Below are 19,177 nucleotides of genomic sequence, written 5' to 3'. Positions count from 1 at the left end.
CTACTTACCCAGTTACCCTTGACTCATTTTTTCTTACCCACACTGCCGCCCGCATGAACCTTAACCCATTTGGCCATTTCCCTTACCCGGCACCCCTAAACCCTATCTCATCTTCCTCCCTCTCTCGCTTTGGTCTCTCACTCCTCTCTCTGGCTGCCTACAACACATGGCCGCCTCAGAAATTGTTCACAGTGATGGTGGGGGTGCTTATCATTGAGGATTTTTTAGGCTATTCAGCTTTTGCGTACCTCCACACATCCAATCTCCTCTCTTCCCTCTCCTCATTTCGTCGAACACCTCGCACGTGTAAAGGGATCGTATCTTCCACCTCCTCCTCATCTCTCTTTTCGATCCATCAGCTTGTCGATCGCTCCTCCAATGGCAATGCATCCCCCTCGATGCCTTCCACATCAGCATCGTCGTCGTCATTGTCCAAATCAGACGTTGTTTCCAAGCCGGAGATGTTTCTGGAACTGGTCCCGCTGAGGATGCGAAACGGTCTGTTCCATCATGAAGAGATCTAGTGGTTGATTGAAGTGGTGATGGACCTGGTAAGGAAGCCACTCGCGCAATTCCCTTCCGAGGATTGGGTCATATTGAAGCAGATGGTGAAGCTTGAAGACCTAAAGCATGCGATCTCGAAGGTAATTCGGTTCTGATTTCTTTTTTCTTTGAGTTTCATGTTTTACTTGGATGGTCTTTGTTTTGATGTGCTCATTCTAGATTTGAACTCAGCTTGAAAGCTCAAAATTGGCTCAAACTGGTCTGATTGCTAACCGAGCCAAGCCGAGTTCGAGTTGGGTGTGCCTGGTAACCGAGCTGAGCCAAGTTGAGGCCAGCTCGACTCGATTCGGCTCGATATACACCCCTAGGTACACTGCAATCTGCCAAGGCGGATTAGATGTGGTCCTACCTAGGGGTGTATATCGGGTCAAACCGAGTCGAACTGGGCTCAACCTGGCCTGGCCCGGTCACCAGCCAAACCCAGTCCGAACCTGGCCCAGCCCGGCCCGATCACCGGGCCAACATGTCTAGCCCGAATTGGCCCGGTCAGCAATCAGGCGAGTTCGAGCCGAGCTCGGGCCAGTTTCGGACCTGCTCCATCTACAAAGGATGCAGATAAAGCAATAGGTTGGCAGCCTCATAAAACGTAGAAAATATAGACCAGTTGCAGGAGACAGGCTTGTCGTTGTTAGCCACAAAACCTAGAGAAATACACCGGTTGGAGAAGCGGCTTATCAATGTCAAGAACAAGTAATTACTAGCTATGTTCATAGATTGGCTTAGGAGGAAACAAGGTCTTGAAAGGGATGTCTCCTATTGTTGGAATGGTGACTAAAAGTATTGTCTTAAAAACCTTGCCATGATATGACCATGTCAAATCATAAAATGGGAAATTCCAAAACCTTGTAACAAGGCAGCATTTGGATTTCCAAACAAATTCGTTTGGAAACATCCAGTTAAATTTAGCGTAGCTGAAAGAACTAACGATGTTTCCTAGCGTTCATGAGGAAGCAGCCCTCAAACTGAAGTTCTATTTCTTTCAAGCCCAGATTGAAAGTAAAATGATTGCAATTTGGAGCTCAGATGGTTATAAGAATCCTAAGGGAAATATGACTTGGATATCTAGACTTTGTTCAGATTCACAATTCATTCTATGAGCACCCAAACACTCCCTAAATCAATACTTACCGACTCAAAAAAAGAATCATATGAACAAGGGATGACCGACTCAAGACGCCGATAAAAACTTGCAAAGGTCGAGAACAAAAGAAATGAAACATTTTAGATAGAAAATGGAATGAGAACATATCAACAACTTGCCATCAATCAAGACATGAAATTTTATGCTACCAATTCTCCATTATCATGTTGCCTAGAATTGAACATGTCGCAATCATGAGGCATAGGGCGTTGCGAGATCTCTCTATCAAGAGGAAGCATTCCATCTCTTGATGTGCTCTTTCTATTCTTGATCTAATAAAAGTTGTAGTTAGCTATCAATTGAACGGGTGAGTTAGTCGGCTATATCAAGCCAAGATGAAAAGAAACAGTAATTGGGAACGCCCTACTAGCAACAAGTGAAAGAGCTATATTCCACATCTAGCGTTGCAAAAGTCGTTACAAAGCTTCAGTCATCATCGAACTTGCCTCCAGCGCAAAAATCTCTTGTTGGTGGAGCCGTATCATACACACAACCAGCTAATAGATAGAATTGAAGCTTTCGAGAATCTAGATTTGAGAGCACAGCGATTATATATGCCATTAACAACTACTGATAGCAACACATTCTTTAACAACTGACGTTGTCACTGGCTTTCTTTTGTTTAAAAACTGTGAAAATTCAGTTACCAAACAGGCCAAACAGGCCGGTAGCTGTGAAGTTGTTAGTTGAAGGTCTGAGAATACAAAGAATCAGCAACTGCTAAGATAGTTGACAGTTTTTGTGGGTAAGAAGAAGAAGAATCATCATCTAATAGCATACAGATGACACTTATCGCAGGTAAGAAAATCAAGAATGCCTAATACAGAGAAAACCTGCCAGGAAATTCCTTGCAGAAAACTTAGGTTAAAAAGTGAGTGACTGAGAGATACCGCGACAAACCCTATAAAACTGCCTCCGTTGTTAAAGCTGAAGCAACTGACGGCATCCAGGATCAAAATAAATGCATCGAACAGAAAAAAATTCAAATGACTGCAATCATTAGCAAGTGGAACTGTGGGAGCCATTCAGGGAAGGGTAAAAGATCATGAGCAACTGGAAGCATCCTATCGAGTCAGGCCAGGTCGGGCCAGGTCGAGTCGGGTTTCAGACCGAGTTGGGCTGACCTGTTCGAACTCAGCCCGAACTTAGTTTCGAGCCGAAGAAAATGGCCTGTCCTGGACCAAAAACAGTTCCAGGTCGGCCGAGTCAAGCTAGTTAACCGGGCTAGCCCAGTTCGTGTACAGCCCTAGTCCTGCCTCACCTAATTAAGATGGTGAGGCCATAACCGTGAGGCTCACCTTGATGCATGTATTCTATATCCACGCCATCCATCTGTTTTGCCTGATCATTCTCAAGTGGACCAAAGTATAAGCAACCGTGGTGATTGAAACGTCCCACTACTTAAAAACTTACTGGGGACTACCGTAACTATTGATAAGTTCCCGTAAATATGTACAAAAGAGGAAAAGATAAATATTAGCTTGATCCGAAACATTTGTGGCCTGGAATAAATTTTTAATGCTAAATGAACACTGTTTCCCATTGCATGGTCCACCTCAGATTTATATTCGTTTCATTCGTCAGCGGATTGCGCGTTGCACCCGGAACAGGGATGTCCCTTTGGCACGACGTGGCCCACTTTATGCGGAGCCCACCATGATGTCTGTCTGTGTTTTATCCACACCATCCATCTATTTTCCAGCTTATTTTAAGGCATGATTCGAAAAAAATAATATAGGTCCAAAGCTCAAGTATACCACATCACATAAATCAGTAGGGATTGAACGTCCGCCGTTGCAAATTTATCAGGGCCACATAAGTTTTGGATCAAGCTTATATTTGTATTTTCCCTTCATTTAGTCTTTGTGACCTTACGAACAGATTGTATGGCAAATAAAACATCACGGCGGGCCAAGGATGTTTTCAATAGTAGTCGTTCAATCCACATTGTTTTCATTTGGATCTGTGCCATTTTTAATTAGGCTAATGCCCTAAAATGAGCTGAAAAAAAAAAAAAAAAAAAAAAAAACAGATGAACGGTATGGATAAAACAAGGGCCCCACGAGGCTTGGGCCACGTCGTGCCACGGGGATGGGTGCAACAGGCAATCCGTTTTCCTCATGATTTAATTTAGTGGGTTAAGTGCATGAAAGCTTCTAATGCATGTATTGCATTTCAACTTTTTGGCAACCACATCACCAATCTGAACCGTTAACTAGGTCCATCTGCTCTTCTTCCGCCACTGCGGCCAAAAAAAAAAAAAACAGAAACAGTTAGATGTTTATAAGAAGCCATGACTTGGCCCATCTTCTACGTACATTTTGCAGGCCACTAACTAGACGGATAGATCATCTGATCACTATAAATTTTTCAAGGAAGAGTGCACTGGACCTAATGGACAGTCAAGATAGGCTGCATGGATGGCACCGGCTTCGAAAAAAGCTATGTGCATGGAAAGGTTTCCCCACTAGATCATTGCTGTAGCATTTATTACGGATGGCTCGGATCTCGGGAACGGATTGGCTACTCCCCCTGACACCAGCCCCGTGGCTGGTGGTCGGTGATCTGTGGGCCCCACCATGATGTATGTATTTAATCAATTCTGTTCATCCATTTTTAAAGATTATTTTAGGGCTTTATCACAAAAATGAGAGGGATATAAATCTCAGGTGGACCACACCACAGGAAAACAATAGTGATTGGATATCCATCATTTAAATCCTACTAAGGCCCAATGTACTGTTTATTTTACATCCAATCTGTTGATTAGGTCATAAAGACCCAGATGAAGGGAACAAACAAAGATCATCTTATCCAATGCTTTTACGGGCCCCAAAAATTTTTTAATGGTTGACGTTCATTCAACACTGTTTCCTATAATGTGGTCCACTTGAAATTGGAATTTACATCATTTTTTGTATAATACCATAAAATGATCTAGTAAAATATATGGACGGCATTGATGAAACACATACATCATGGTGGGGCCCACATAGCACAGACCACCAGCCATTTGCTGGTGGCAGGGGGAGTAGCCAATCCGTTTCCTCGGATCTCGCACCACGCGGGAGCGGATTAGGTGAGACCCCGGATTCACCCAAGGTGGGTGGACCCCTTACTGTAGGGCTCACAGTGATGTATGTACCTTAAATCCACACCGTCCAACCGTTTTGAAAGCAAAGTTTATGGTATGAACCCAAAAATGAAACAGATCCAAATCTTACATGGATCATACCACAGGAAACAGTAGTGACTGAATCCCCACCATTAAAAACTTTATGGGCGGGACTGGAATGTTTATTTTCCATCCAACCTGTTGATAAGGTCACAAAGATCTGGACAAAGATACCACAAAAATATCAGCTTGATCCAAAACTTTTATGGCCCACGAGAAATTTTAAAGGTCGATTACAACTGTTTCCTATATTATGGTCAACCTGAGATTTGGATCTGCTTCATTTTTTGTATCATACCCTAAAATGAGCTTTCAATAAGGATGGACGGCGTGGATGTAGTCATATAGATCAGAGTGGGCCCCAAAGTCAGGGGTCCCACTCACGTGGGTGGATCTGGTTCTCACCGAATCTGCTCGATCCCCTGTTTGGTAGTTCTGAAATGTAGAGATTTAAGGATCTCACGTTACAACGAATGTGAGAAACGAATTAAAAGAAGATGCATTCACCACCGTAAATCAAGATAGCAAAATTCTAATTTAAGCATTGGGCACCATACTACCATTGAAACGTGCCTGCAACCCTATGGCCGCGTGGTAGACTCGCAAGAGTTTCAACATGAGGTACCATGGGTTATATATTTTGTAATGAGAGATGTGAATGTATACTCGCCTCACAAGGGCGAGATCGGAGCCGTTCATGGGTGGCCACACTCTGTGGATTCCACAGTTAGAAAATGACAAAAAATTAAAATTTTATGTGAAACTGTGGCCCACTAAATGATTCTATTTGCCCTTTTTTTTCTATTAGAATCTAATCAGTTGATTTGACGTAATGAACGGATCAGATTTTTCATACGTGTATCCCTCCCACGTATTACGTGGGAATGGGGTATGTATCGCTCGGGTGAACAGCATGATTCCCATTTCGGCGAGTCGAGGCAGGAGCTCTGTGGGACCCACAGTGATGTATGGGTTTTATCCATGCCGTTCACCCATTTTTCGAAATCAATTTATATTAAAGGTAAATCCAAGGATCAAGTGGACCACACCACAGGAAGCAACGATGATATTGATGGCCATCGTTGAAACCATCCGTCTAACCTTTTCATAAGGTCACGTAGACGTAAATGGGAAAACACAAATATCGGCTTGCTCAAACTATGCGATTCCCAATAAATTTTTAATGGTAGGCATTCAATCACCACTGCGTGGTCCACTTAAGCAGTGAATCTACCTCAATTTTGAGAAGATACACCAAAATGATCTGGAAAAATGAATGGACCGCTCGGATAAAAACCGATACATCAAGGTGTGCTCCACAGAGGACCGAGTCCGTCCCGGGGCAGAACGCAATCCGCTTCCCACTCGCACACCCTCGTGAATTATATGATGCATTGCCGGATCTTTTGAGAGTGTACAGGATGTTTAAATCGTGACGAACAGGGCCCATATTTCTGTAATCAAGACCATTCATACGTTGTTTCCTACGACCGATGGAGTAACTGTAAAAGCTATTCTAGATTTAAAGATTTTGAAGAATATTAAAATGACAATTTTTCTAGGAAAATAGATCTAAAGGTTAAAATTATTTCTTCAAGACGATCTTATCCGTATATTCGATCAAACTTGTAAAAAACAATCGATTAACCGTCCGGATTAGCGAAAAATGATCCTTACTTTCTGGGACTACGTACCATAGGACTCTTCCCTAAAATACATTCAAGTTCATTGTGCGTCCCACTTAGGCGCAGCGGAAAGCGGCTTACCTTTGCCTGCGGGCACAGGAGCATCTATGCTCCTTGTTGTTGGAGGCTGTGTGGGACCCAGAGAGATTTCCGTGACAAATCCACTCCGTCCATCGGTTTTTCAAGACAATAATAGTGCAGTATTATAAAAATTAGGCATATCCAAAACTCATTTGGTCCATATCACACAAAAAAGCAAGGATTGAACGCTCATCATTGGAAACTTTTGGGGACTACAGAAGTTTTTTATCAGGATAATTTTTTTCCTTGAAGTTTATCTGAGTGGAGGTAACCCTATGAACGGTTTAGATGGCATATAAACATCATAGTTAGCTCTAGCAAGGTTTCAACGGTGGACGTCTCCATTCATACTATCTCGTTTGGTGTGGCCCACGAGAGATTTTTATCTTCCTTATTTTTAAATTCCCGTTCTACTGTACTCTTGAAAAACTGATAGACGGAGTGGATTTGTCACAAGAATCTCTCCAGGTCCCCACAGAGCTTTCGATAACAGGGTGCACAGAGATAATCCCGTGCCCCAGGGCACGGATATTCCGCTTCCGGTGGACGCGGATTAGACACTGAAAGGTTGAGTAGCGAGACTGGCTAATGAAGTGACGTCACCAAGTTCTGTGGGCCCCATCATGATGGATGTTTTGTATCCACGCTGTGCATTCATTTGGAGAGATCATTTTAGTGCATCATCCAAAGAATGAGGAATATCCAAAACTGGAGTGGACCCCACCATAGAAAACAGTGAGGAGAGTGACACCCACCGTTGAAACCTTCCTAAGGTCCACCATGATGTTTATTTGAGATCCAACCTGTTAATAAGTTCACCGAGACATTAAAGAAGGGAAAACACAAATATCAGCTTGATCGAAAACTTATGTGGTCATTAAAAGTTTTTAAAGGCAGACGTCATGTTTTCTATGGTGGAGTCCATTTGAGCTTTGGATATGACTCATTCTTTGGCTCATGCCCTTAAATGATCTCTCCAAATGTATGGACGGTGTGGATACAAAACATACATCATGGTGGGACCCACAGAACTAGGTGACGTCACTTCGGTAGCCAGTCTCCCTACTCAGTAGCTAATCCGCGTCCGCTTCCGGTGCAGGAGGAACATGCAAGAAAACTTACCGTGAGGGGATGAATCGTACCATTGATATGTTCCGCATGATGGAATGGGAATCATCTATAATACCACCAATCTATGCGAGGCCCACCATGCTTCATATGGAAATCAACTTCTTCCATCAGGTTAGAACCCTTATTTGAACCGTACATACAAAATATCAGCCTGACAAAACAATCTGATGGGACACGTTGATGGGAACAATGTGAAATCGCTACTAAAACATCTAATTTCACACGGTGTGGTCCACTTGATATTTTTAGTAACTCTATTTTCTGAACGTTCACTTCATCATGGTAGGTTGCACATGATTAACAGGTTTGATGAAAGCTACTCACCATCGTCGCCACACACACGCAAAAACCTACGCTTGACATTCAATTCCCATTGTAGCACGTGGGGTAGTCCATTTGACATGTGGGTATAACTGATTTTTAGCCAAAAGAACTAACACCGAGTAAAGAACCTGATAACGTGTTTCAAATACAACGTGTTGGGTCCCACAGACCGGGAACGGATTGGCTACTACCCCTGACATGCACTAGCTCCGTGGCTGGTGGTCGGTGCTCTGTGGACCCACCATGATGTATGCTTTCATACATTCTGTTGATCCATTTTTAAAGATCATTTTATTACTTAGATTTCAAAAATGAGAGGTATATAAATCTCAAATGGATCACACCACGTGAAAACAATAGTGGTTGGATATCAACCATTAAAATCCTCCTAAGGCCTACTATACTGTTTATTTGACATCTAATATGTTGATTAGTTCATACAGGCCCAGATGAAGAGAAAAAACAAAGATCAGTTTGATCCAAAACTTTTATGCCCCAAAATGTTTTTAATGGTCGACCCTCATTCAACACTGTTTCGTGTAATGTGGTCCACTTGAGATTTGGATATATCTCATTTTTGGATTCATACTGTAAAATGATCTGTAAAAATAGATGGATGGAATAGATGAAACACATACATCATGGTGGGGCCCATATAGCACCGACCACCAGCCATTGGCTGGTGTCAGGGGGAGTAGCCAATCCGTTTCCCCACAGACCAGGGTGTTGTGGGGGATTCCAGTCCAGCTTAATGATTACTAATAAAAGGAAAATCTTTTAAAAGTTCACATTAAATGCAGTAAACCAACAATGTTCATCATAGTGGCCTCTACGAGATGAACGGTTCAGATTATCCAATCATTTTCTTATATATACTCACCCCCTCAGCAGAAAACATTACAATCCTTCAGTCCAAAACCAAAGAGCTTTGAATCTCCATGGCTTCAATAGATTGCATTACAAGCACTCCAACCCCTTCTCTCCCTCTTGTTTTCGACGCCGCCCGCCTCCGCCACGAATCCAACATCCCAACCCAATTCATCTGGCCCGAAGAGGATAAGCCGTGCCTCGAAGCTGAAGAGATCCACGTCCCAGTCATCGACATTCATGGATTCCTCTCCGGCACGGGGCCAGCTGCAGCTGAGACGTTGGAGATCATCAGAGAGGCGTGCAAGAAGCACGGAGTATTTCAGGTAGTGAACCATGGCGTCGACACCGAGCTCGTTGCTGAGGCATACCGGTGCATGGATGAGTTCTTCGGGATGCCGTTGACGGAGAAGCAAAGAGGTCAGAGGAAGACCGGCGAGAGCTACGGATATGCCAGCAGTTTCACGGGACGGTTCTCCTCCAACCTTCCATGGAAGGAGACCTTCTCCTTCAGGCATGCAACTGATCCAGACTCTGCTGGCCATGCACAGGTGGAGGATTACTTTGTGCACGTCATGGGCGACAGTTTCCAGCGGATCGGGTAATGAACGGTTACTAATGTGTTATTACAGGTGGGCCCCACGTTTCTTTAAATCCAGGCCGATGATTATGTGGGTCCCTGATGCCCAGGAATATCTAAGATCGTTGATAATTGGCTATCATCCGATCTTTTTTCCAACGTGAGCTATTGTCGTTGGAAGAACCACCAATTGAAGGTTGGGATCACCCCCATCAAACTGGCGGTCTGGAACACTGAACAGTGGGCCCACCTGGGTAGAACTACGTGCTAAAGATTTTATTTGATTGGTGTATATTATCCTTGACGTTGACGAGTGTGATGATATACCTCAATTAAATTGATATAAACATGATTTTTATGTTCCACAATGATGTATTTATTATAACCACACTGTTTATTCATTTAGTTAAATAATCAAAGCTCAATTGGACCACACCACAAATAGCAGAGAGTACAATGATTCTCACCGTTAAAATATTCTTAGGCTGCCATAATGTCTAGTTTCCATTTAATCTATTGAGGTCACATGGGTATGGATAAAGAGTTAAAACGAATATCATATTGATCCAAAAATGTTATGACCCGAAAAGCGTTTTAATGGTGGATGTTTAATCTCACGTAGCTTTTTGCAGTGTGGTCCCATTAATCTTTGGATTTGTTTTATTTTTTGGTTCAACCTTACGTTGAGATCATCAAATGGATTTATTTTTTGGTTCAACCTTACGTTGAGATCATCAAATGGATGGACGGACGGTTTGGATATAACATACACCTCGTGATGGGACCCACTTGTGAAATAAACACACTAGTCAAGTCGGTGGTGTGTTTGTAGCAAGTTGAGGATGGGGATTCTCCAAAAATAGATCTGGTCCATTCAGCTGATGGGCCACAAAGTTAGAAACAATTACACAGTTAAGAAATTTAGGATATTATTTTTCATCAGCAAACTTGTTTTCTAAACTGTGGCCTATCTGACGAATGGACGATCTGATTGTAGGATTAGGTCATATAAACAGTGGTAGGCCTCTGATCATGAATCGATTAAATGTTGTTCTTAGAAAATGGACAGTCCCATTCGTGGGAACATCACACATATAGGGGTTCCTTAGTCGTAAAAGATAATTTTTATAAATTAGGGTTTTGTTCAGTTTCGTGGCTTAACTACGTTGCTTAAGTTTATTGTTTTCAAATCCTGGCCGTCCATTAGGAAGAAAACCTCGTCGATGGACCATTGACCCAATACCAAATTGATTGGCCGGTCCAAACCATGCATAAAGTTTACCACAGTCTCTACCAATAGGATGATACAGACAATCCTAGGCTAAATAGTTGAAAAGGATAGGGTAGAAAAATAAAATAAAATAAAATGATATTGACTGTCCGATTAATGGACAACGTAAGCTGCTACGGACGCGGGTTGCGTCCTAACCCCGCCTGTCTCCAGCTGGGAACGGGCAGGAGCTTCGAGTGGGAACCGTGATATATGGGTCCTATCCTCACCGTCCATCTATTTTTTTCTATCATTTTAGGATATAATCCCAAAATTGAGGCAGATCCAAGACATATGCGGTGCGGACTATACAATGGATATTAAACTCTTACCGTTGAAAACTTCTCGGGGGCATAGAAGTTTTGGATGGAGCTGATATCTGTTTTTGTCTCTTCATCCGGATCCACGTAACTTTATGAATAGGTTGGATGGAAAATAAACATCACGGTGAGCCCTAGAAAATTTTCAACGGTAAGAATCATTATCACCGCTGCTTCCTGTGGTGTGGTCCACTTAAGCCTTGGATCTTCCTCAATTTGGGGTGTTCACTGTAAAATTATACGAAAAATTGTATGGACGGTGTGGATAAGATACATACATCACGGTGGCTACTTAAAATTCCTGCCCATTCCCAGCTGGAGACCGTGGGGATAGGTGCGGCCCAGGCCTCACTCAATACAGTGGGGCTCTGACCGTGGGGCCCACCTTGATATAGGTAGTATATCCACTCCGTTCATCCACTTTTTCAGATAATTTTAGGGCATGATACCAAAAGTGAAGCAGATCCAAAATTCAGGTGGACCACACTAAGGAAACATTGGTGATTGACTTCTTGCATGCTAGAAAAGTTTTGGATCAGGCTGATATTTGTTTTTAACCTTCATCTAGGTCTATGTGACCTTATCAAAATTTTTGCATAGCAAATAAAATTTACGGTGGACCTTAGAAAGTTTTTGATGGTGGCCGTTCAATCACCACGGTTCCCTATAACGTTGGCCACCTGAGATTTTTGTCTCCTTCATTCTTGGACTAATGCTCTAAAATAATCTGAAAAGACGGATGGGCGGCCTGGATATACTACTCATACATCAGGGGGCCCACGATCAGGGCACCATAACGACAAATCTTAGGAGTTTATTGGGATAGTAATTTTACCGGAGATTTCCAGGAGCAGTTTGGCTTGGATGGTCGGTGCTCGATGGGCCCACCATCATTTGGGTTTTATCCATTCCGTCCATCCATTTTCCCAGATCATTTTAGGGCTTGATCCCAAAAATGAGGTAGATCTAACTCTCAATTGTACCACACCACAGAAAAACAATGGTAATTGAATGTCTACCATAAAAAACCTCCTAGGGCCAGCTATAATTTTTATTTGGCGTATAACCTGTTGATTAGGTCAATCATACATGGATGAATGGAAGAAACATATATCAGCTCGATTCAAAACTTTTGCAGACCCCAAGGGGTTTTTAATGATGGCATTCAATCAACACGTTTTTTTTTGAAGGGCCTGTTTGATTTTTTAACATTTCGCCCCAGAAACGATAAATACCCCGAAACGAGTGATTAATATCATTTCACCCGTTTGAATATTCATTGGAATTTTATTTCTTGGAAACCAGTTCAAAAGTAGTTGTGGCCATTTTAGGACCCTCATCTTGATGTATATAATATATCTGTCCCGTCTATCCATTTTATCACAACATTTTGAAATATGAGAAGAAAAATGAGTTAGATCCAAAACTCAACTGACCCATACCAAAAGAAACAATGGCCTCGGGAAGTTTTTAACTGTAAATGTTTAATTCACATTTTTCTATGGCGTGGTCCATTTGAGCTTTGGATATGCCTCATTTTTTAGCTTATATCATGAATTCATCTGATATAATGGATGAACGGTGTAGGTATATAATATGCATCATGGTGGGGCCCACAAATATTTTACAATATTTGCTATTTTTACACCATAAAATGTAAGCTGTCAAATCAATTAGAATGAAGAGTGCGGCAATTGCGGAGGAAAATATTTATTACCATTCACGGGGCACTTCTGTAGGAATTGGAAAATCAAACACTCCCTTAACGTGGTTCGCTTGAGATTTTGATCTAGCACACGTTTGGACTCTTACCATAAAATGACATTGAAAAATGGATCGACTGCCTGAATAAAACCCATACATTATGATGGCTCAAAGAGCACCGATCACTAGCCACTAGCTAGTGGCTGGGTCACTGGCCAATCCGCGTCCACGTTTCCATGTTTGGACATTTTCCTCGAACGTTATCTAAAAGTCACGCTGAAAATAAAATATTAAAAACAACACTATATAAGTAAATAAATAATAAAATTTTAAATATACAGTAACAGGATGAAACATTTCATCTCTTTAATGAACCTAAAATTCGCTATAAAATCACGATAAGATTTGAAACTAAGGAAAATATGAAAATATGAAAATATCTAATATTATGGTATTATTATTTCATAAATTTTTCATGAAAATAAAACTAAATTCACATATTGTCTACAAAATTATTATTTTTACAACGTTTTGTACTTTACATATTGGCAATGATAATCCAAACTATGCATATATTACCCTATGACTAGACCATCTTAACCATTAGATAAATGAATTTTCTTCGAGTGGGCCCCCTTTTTTTTATTAATGTATTGGTTAAAAGATTGGACCATCAAAAGAATGTAAACTTTTGGCCAATGGGCCATGGTCCACTCATGTACCTCCTAAGCAAGTTGTTTAGGAGTACATGACACTAGCTAGGTTGACATGAGTGTATGTCTGTATCTAAGTGAAGTGAGGACGGTCCATGTGTTGTGTCCATTGGCTGTTGGTATTTAGTGGGACCCAAACTCCCTATGTCTTTAATGGGACCCACATTCCATGCATTTCACTGTGTAGTTTCAATATTAACTGACGCTTCTCATGTTTCACGTGTTAGAAGTAGAAGATGCATGTATTCAAGCAAGTGCATGCATCTTACTCAATAGAAGTCAGTCCATGTTTTATTGCATTAATATAAAAATACTCAGAATCCACCTTTTAAACAGCACATGGGGTTTCCTATTATTGATCCAAACCATACCTTCGTCTATTCAACTAAGATCAAGCAATGGTATAAAAATCATACCAATCAGGTTATCCTAAGCTTCCTATCATATGAATAGCATGAAAATGGACAATTAATATAAATCAAAGAAACACAATAGATCCAATCGCCATCTTGAAACATCTTGTAAATAGATTCTAATTTCTATTTTTTATGATTTTAAAAACAACACTTTCATTTTATGATTTTAATTATGTAATTTATGGCTTGTAGAAAACACACGGCTGTTACAAATTTTCCATTGTTAGATACAATTGGCATGATTATAGCACCATGGCTTGATCTTAATTATAAGAATGAATGAATGGTTGAGATCGATAATAGGTCACCAATGAACTGTTTGAAAAGTTTGGTGAAATTGAAATATATGTGAACAAAATATCCTCATACAACCTTTTTTTTCTTTGTTTTGAGATTAGTGGAGTTGAGGATTGTGGGGTCTACGTGTTGTTTGTATGACATCCAACCCTTCTAACAGGTGTACCTCATGTGTATCTGTTAAATGGATCGGACACAGAACAATCCCAATAGAAGAAGAAAAAAAAAAAAAAAAAAATCTAAAAGAGATAGATTCGGTCTTTCTTTCCTCAAAAAGCACTTCTCGTACTAACAAAACATTCAGGCACCTTTCAGCTGACTAAGAATCATTTAGCAATTTTATTGTAAATATCCCTTTCCATTCTAGTTTTTATTTCACAGAAATTTCCCAGTATATCCCAACAAAAACCTCAAGATCTGCAAATCTTGGATGATACAAACGACACAGAAGCACATGATCAGCTCCAACAAAGGGGCCCCACATGCAACTTGTTGCATTATACAAAGTTCTAGTTGAACTAAGTCATAATATGCCAACGTATCATGTCCACTCATCTGGTAGTCCCTACTTATACTTTAGATCGGCATGTGTCCATTTATTTATTTATCCACTATAATGTGGCCCACGTGATGAGTGGATCAGATAAGTTTTTGCATCGTACGTGTGTCCTTCATGCATGGCCAACCTTTTCCACGAGTTGGATGTTGTACGCACGTGACACATTGGCACTTAGGCATTAGTTGGTAGGTGACTTGTATGATAATACGTTTCTATATCTATGTAGACAGAGAGAAGTTTGCTGACCTTACGCACATCTGCTCTGCCACCACACATGCCAACATGCACGTGCACAGGAACCTGTATATAATGAAGGACCATTGTATAGATTTTATTTTATTTTATTTTTAGGACCACTGTATAGATGGTTTTTTAAAAAAATTTAAAAAAATAAAAATAAAAAACGAATTTGTAACAAAAACGAACATCCTCGATGTGTCGCAATAAGATAAGTTAGGACTCTAGCTATTGGACTCAAGTCTCTCTCTAGCTGTTGGATTTGAAATCTTTTTTTTTTTCAATGACCAATATTAGAGGATGCTTGAAAAAACTATTATATATTTCAACCCTTGATTATATTATATTAAGGTTACGATTGCCGTTCATAATCGAAACAAAAGAGCCAAAATTATCAAAAGATTGAAAATAATACGAGTGAGAGATTTTTATTTATTTCTTGGTTGGATTTCCATCATATAAAGTAAAGTGAGACGTGGAATAAATGGTTCGGGTCATTGGAAGAGGACTAATATAGGAAGGCAGAAGTCTTAATCTATTTCATTGCAATAAATGTATTGCAGCAAAACTCCATAAAATAAATCTTTTCTCTAATACTAATATCAGAATGTAATTTTCAATAACTAGAAGAAAACATAAAGCGTCAATATTATAATGATTTGTTACACCATGGGCATTTTCTTTAGAGAAAGTTGTAGGTTTCATGATACATTTTTCCTGTTCATGCAATCAATCCGTACAAATTAGGTCCACAATTCATCATCCAGGCTGTTAAACTAATGGGACCCACAAAGATTGAGGAAAACACCAAGGTATGTTCCCAGATCAAAAGATTATCATAGATATAGTATCATTTTAGCCTTTCTCCATGCCATTGTTGTCAATTTCCCCTAGTTGCCTGTTTTTAGGCCACTAAAAGCACAGAGTTCAGATACCATGGTGGTCCCATCAAATCAACAGTCTGGATAACTAAAGTACCAAGTGACTAAGCATTTGGCCCACTTGTCTCGGTGGACTCGACTCAGTTGAGTCTGATCTGGTTTGGCTTTGGGTGAGTCAACTCAACTCGGGTCCGTGCGAGTTTGTCGAGTCATTGACTCAGAAAATCATATTCTAGTGAGTAATATAACTCTTTATGTTTGTAGGAGGGTGTTCGAAGAGTACTGCAAAGAAATGAACCGTCTCGCCCTCGAAATCATGGAGCTCTTGAGCATGGGCCTTGGAGTAGAACGAACATATTTCACAGATGTATTCAAGGTAAACGATTCGGTAATGAGGCTCAACCACTACCCGCCGTGCCAGAAGCCAGACCTCACCCTTGGAACCGGACCTCATTGCGACCCAACCTCCTTAACCATCCTTCACCAGGACGAGGTCGGTGGTTTGCAAGTCTTCGTAGATGAAAAGTGGTACTCCGTTCGCCCTATAACAGATGCTTTTGTCATCAACATCGGCGACACTTTGATGGTACGCTTCGGTTTCCCTCCTATTTTGTATATGTACTTACCAATTTTTCAAAACCAGGACTGGACTCGCCAGTTGGACTGTATCAGCTTGATCCAGAACCAGTGGCATGTCTGGGCCAGGTCTCTGTAGGAACTGCTTTTGGATTTGGACCACTTGGGTTCTTTCAGGTCCAATCATTGAATTGTTTAACCAAAGTAGTTTGGTTCTTTATTTCTTTTTATGATTTTTGAGTAATTTTAATTAATTCAGTTATAACATTATGGTGATGCCCCGTGTTAATGGTCAGTGAAATGGGTTGGCATCTGTTTCACGGTAAGTTATGAGGGTGGTTTCTTGATGAGCACTTGTAGGTTAAGCTCATCCTGCTAGTTGACGCAGGGAAAGACGTGATGAGGCCGAGCACATCTTCCTCATGCAGTAACTACGAAGGGTGATGAGGTTGATCACCGTCTTCCTCATGCAATAACTACTCTTCACAGAGTTTCCTTGAATCCACTAGGGATAAAAGTAGAAATAATTTTTAATAAATTCAAAATAAATTGATTAATGATAAAAAATAAAAATAAAAAAAAAATAATAATAAATAATAAAAACAAAAAACAGAAAACAAAAAACAAAATTACAAGCCTTTAAATAATGAGCTCAAACCTAAGATGAAGTTTTGGACTCAATATCCCGTGACTTACAATAAATAATAAATTTACTATTTATAGATGGTCTCCATTCCTACTAGACTTCATAGTTTTCGGCCAAAAATAGTAAGTGTCCGATTAGGTCTAACCACATTATTCTCTTCAATTTTCTAAGCCATTTTCATGTGGCATGACTCCTACAACTCAAAGGATCAAAATTTATACTCGAACTAAAACTCACTACTTATAGTTAAAACAAAAATAAAAGGGACTTGACCATCAATCTAATGGAATCTCACAATTCCAGCATGGGCAACCCGGCATAGCTGGGTGGGTTGGATAGAGTAGGTCTCCTACAAACTCATCCCTTGTGAGATACAACTTCTTTAAGGTTCTGACAATCCTATTCATTTTTGCCTCCAACCGGGACTCCTTCAGTCCTTCTTTAAGGTTCTGGCAGTCCTATTCATTTTTGCCTCCAACCGGGACTCCTATAGTCCTTCTTTAAGGTTCTGACAGTCCTATTCATTTTTGCCTCCAACTGGGACTCCTTTAGTCCATCTTTGCCATGAAAGTGTATGCAACCTGCTCTACATCACAAGTGCTAGCTCCACTAGAATGTGTACTTGGCATTTAACTTATCTAGCAGAGTCCACCCCACTACGAAAGTTAAAAATCTCAAAATCAATAAAATATGACTATCATGTGGGCCACCACATGAATTTGGATGGCTTTAGATGGCTGTCCATTATTTCCTATGGCACAGCTACTAATGATTGTATATCCTGATTTTCAGGCATCCTATCAGGATTTGGGCTCACGAAATGCATGGGTTGTATGGTGTATACAAAACAAGGTGGGCCCACCATATAAAACAATTCTTAATCATCTAAAATCCCTCTAAATACACATGGTAGCCTACATGATGGTTGGATAGGCTAGTTTTCAGGGCTCTCCAATTTTCATGATGTGGCACATGGCTGCACAAATTAATTGCCATGCACTGTGGATCTCATGCACGTTCTCCCCATGTGGCTCTTAGTTAGCATAATTCCCCCTCATACCCATGCAAGCTGAAACCAAACCCTGATTATTGATGAAATCTCATCGAGTTGAGTTAAGTTGAGTTTTTTGGAATCATTCCAACTATGGTATTGAATAACATTTTTTTTTTCATTTTATTATTCGAGCAGGCCCTCTGCAATGGCATATTCAAGAGCTGCTTACACCGAGCAGTAGTGAACAGCAAGACACCAAGGAATTCCATGGCATTCTTCCTTTGCCCGACGATGGAGAGGGTGTTGAGTCCACCAAGTGAGTTGGTGGATGACGAGCATCCGAGGGAGTATCCAGACTTCACATGGTCACAGCTGTTGGAGTTCACACAGAAGCACTACAGAGCAGATACAAGGACTCTGAATGTCTTCTCCGAATGGCTTCTCAAGAATCAAACAACAACTCACTCTGCTTCTGAAAATTGAAGTGATCGAGAATGAGATTATGGGAAGATAGATTATTTTTACTATCTTGAAAATAGAAGAAATTTGAAAAAAAATAAGGCTACTTTGGTGGACAAGGGAATTCAAAGTTCGTCAAAATAAAGAATAAATAAAATAAGTCTCGTATTACTTTTATTTGGGGAGTGTTTGGTTGAACCAAGTTTCATGAAAGATTGCGTTTTACCTCAGCTGCGACTTAAGCATGAGCTTAGCAGGCCAACTGAACGATTAAAGAGGAAGTTAGAGATTAAACGCGCGACTAAAACAGATTGAGATAGAGAAAGGAATTTTATGGAAAAAAAATCATTAAAAAACCCTAGAAAAAAATAAAATTATATATATGGGATTTTGACCATACTAGCTAGCATTGTGGTATGGTCAAATTCTTGAAAAGGAATGAGGGTAGTTATCTGACAAGTTTTGAAAAGTTTTTCAAGCCAAATTGCTCTTATCCTTGATCAAATTCTTGAAAAGGAAGCCTGATGACCATTACCTCTCCCAAGTCGGGGTTGGGA

The 19,177-nt window shown here is 40.6% G+C and overlaps 1 protein-coding gene across 1 annotated transcript; it reads left to right on the top strand.

Annotated features, from left to right (window-relative positions):
* The first annotated feature begins 9,039 nt into the window (after positions 1-9,039).
* Positions 9,040-18,644, top strand: LOC131248224 (gibberellin 20 oxidase 1-D-like). Its single transcript, XM_058248386.1, has 3 exons — positions 9,040-9,569; positions 16,210-16,531; positions 18,357-18,644. The coding sequence occupies exons 1-3, from the start codon at positions 9,040-9,042 to the stop codon at positions 18,642-18,644; spliced, it is 1,140 nt and encodes a 379-aa protein (XP_058104369.1).
* Positions 18,645-19,177: the final 533 nt, after the last annotated feature.

The sequence above is a fragment of the Magnolia sinica genome, chromosome 1, assembly GCF_029962835.1.
Source record: "Magnolia sinica isolate HGM2019 chromosome 1, MsV1, whole genome shotgun sequence".
NCBI lineage: Eukaryota > Viridiplantae > Streptophyta > Magnoliopsida > Magnoliales > Magnoliaceae > Magnolia > Magnolia sinica.
The sequence above is the reverse complement of the archived record's forward strand: the minus strand, read 5'-3'. Positions and strand labels throughout refer to the sequence as shown.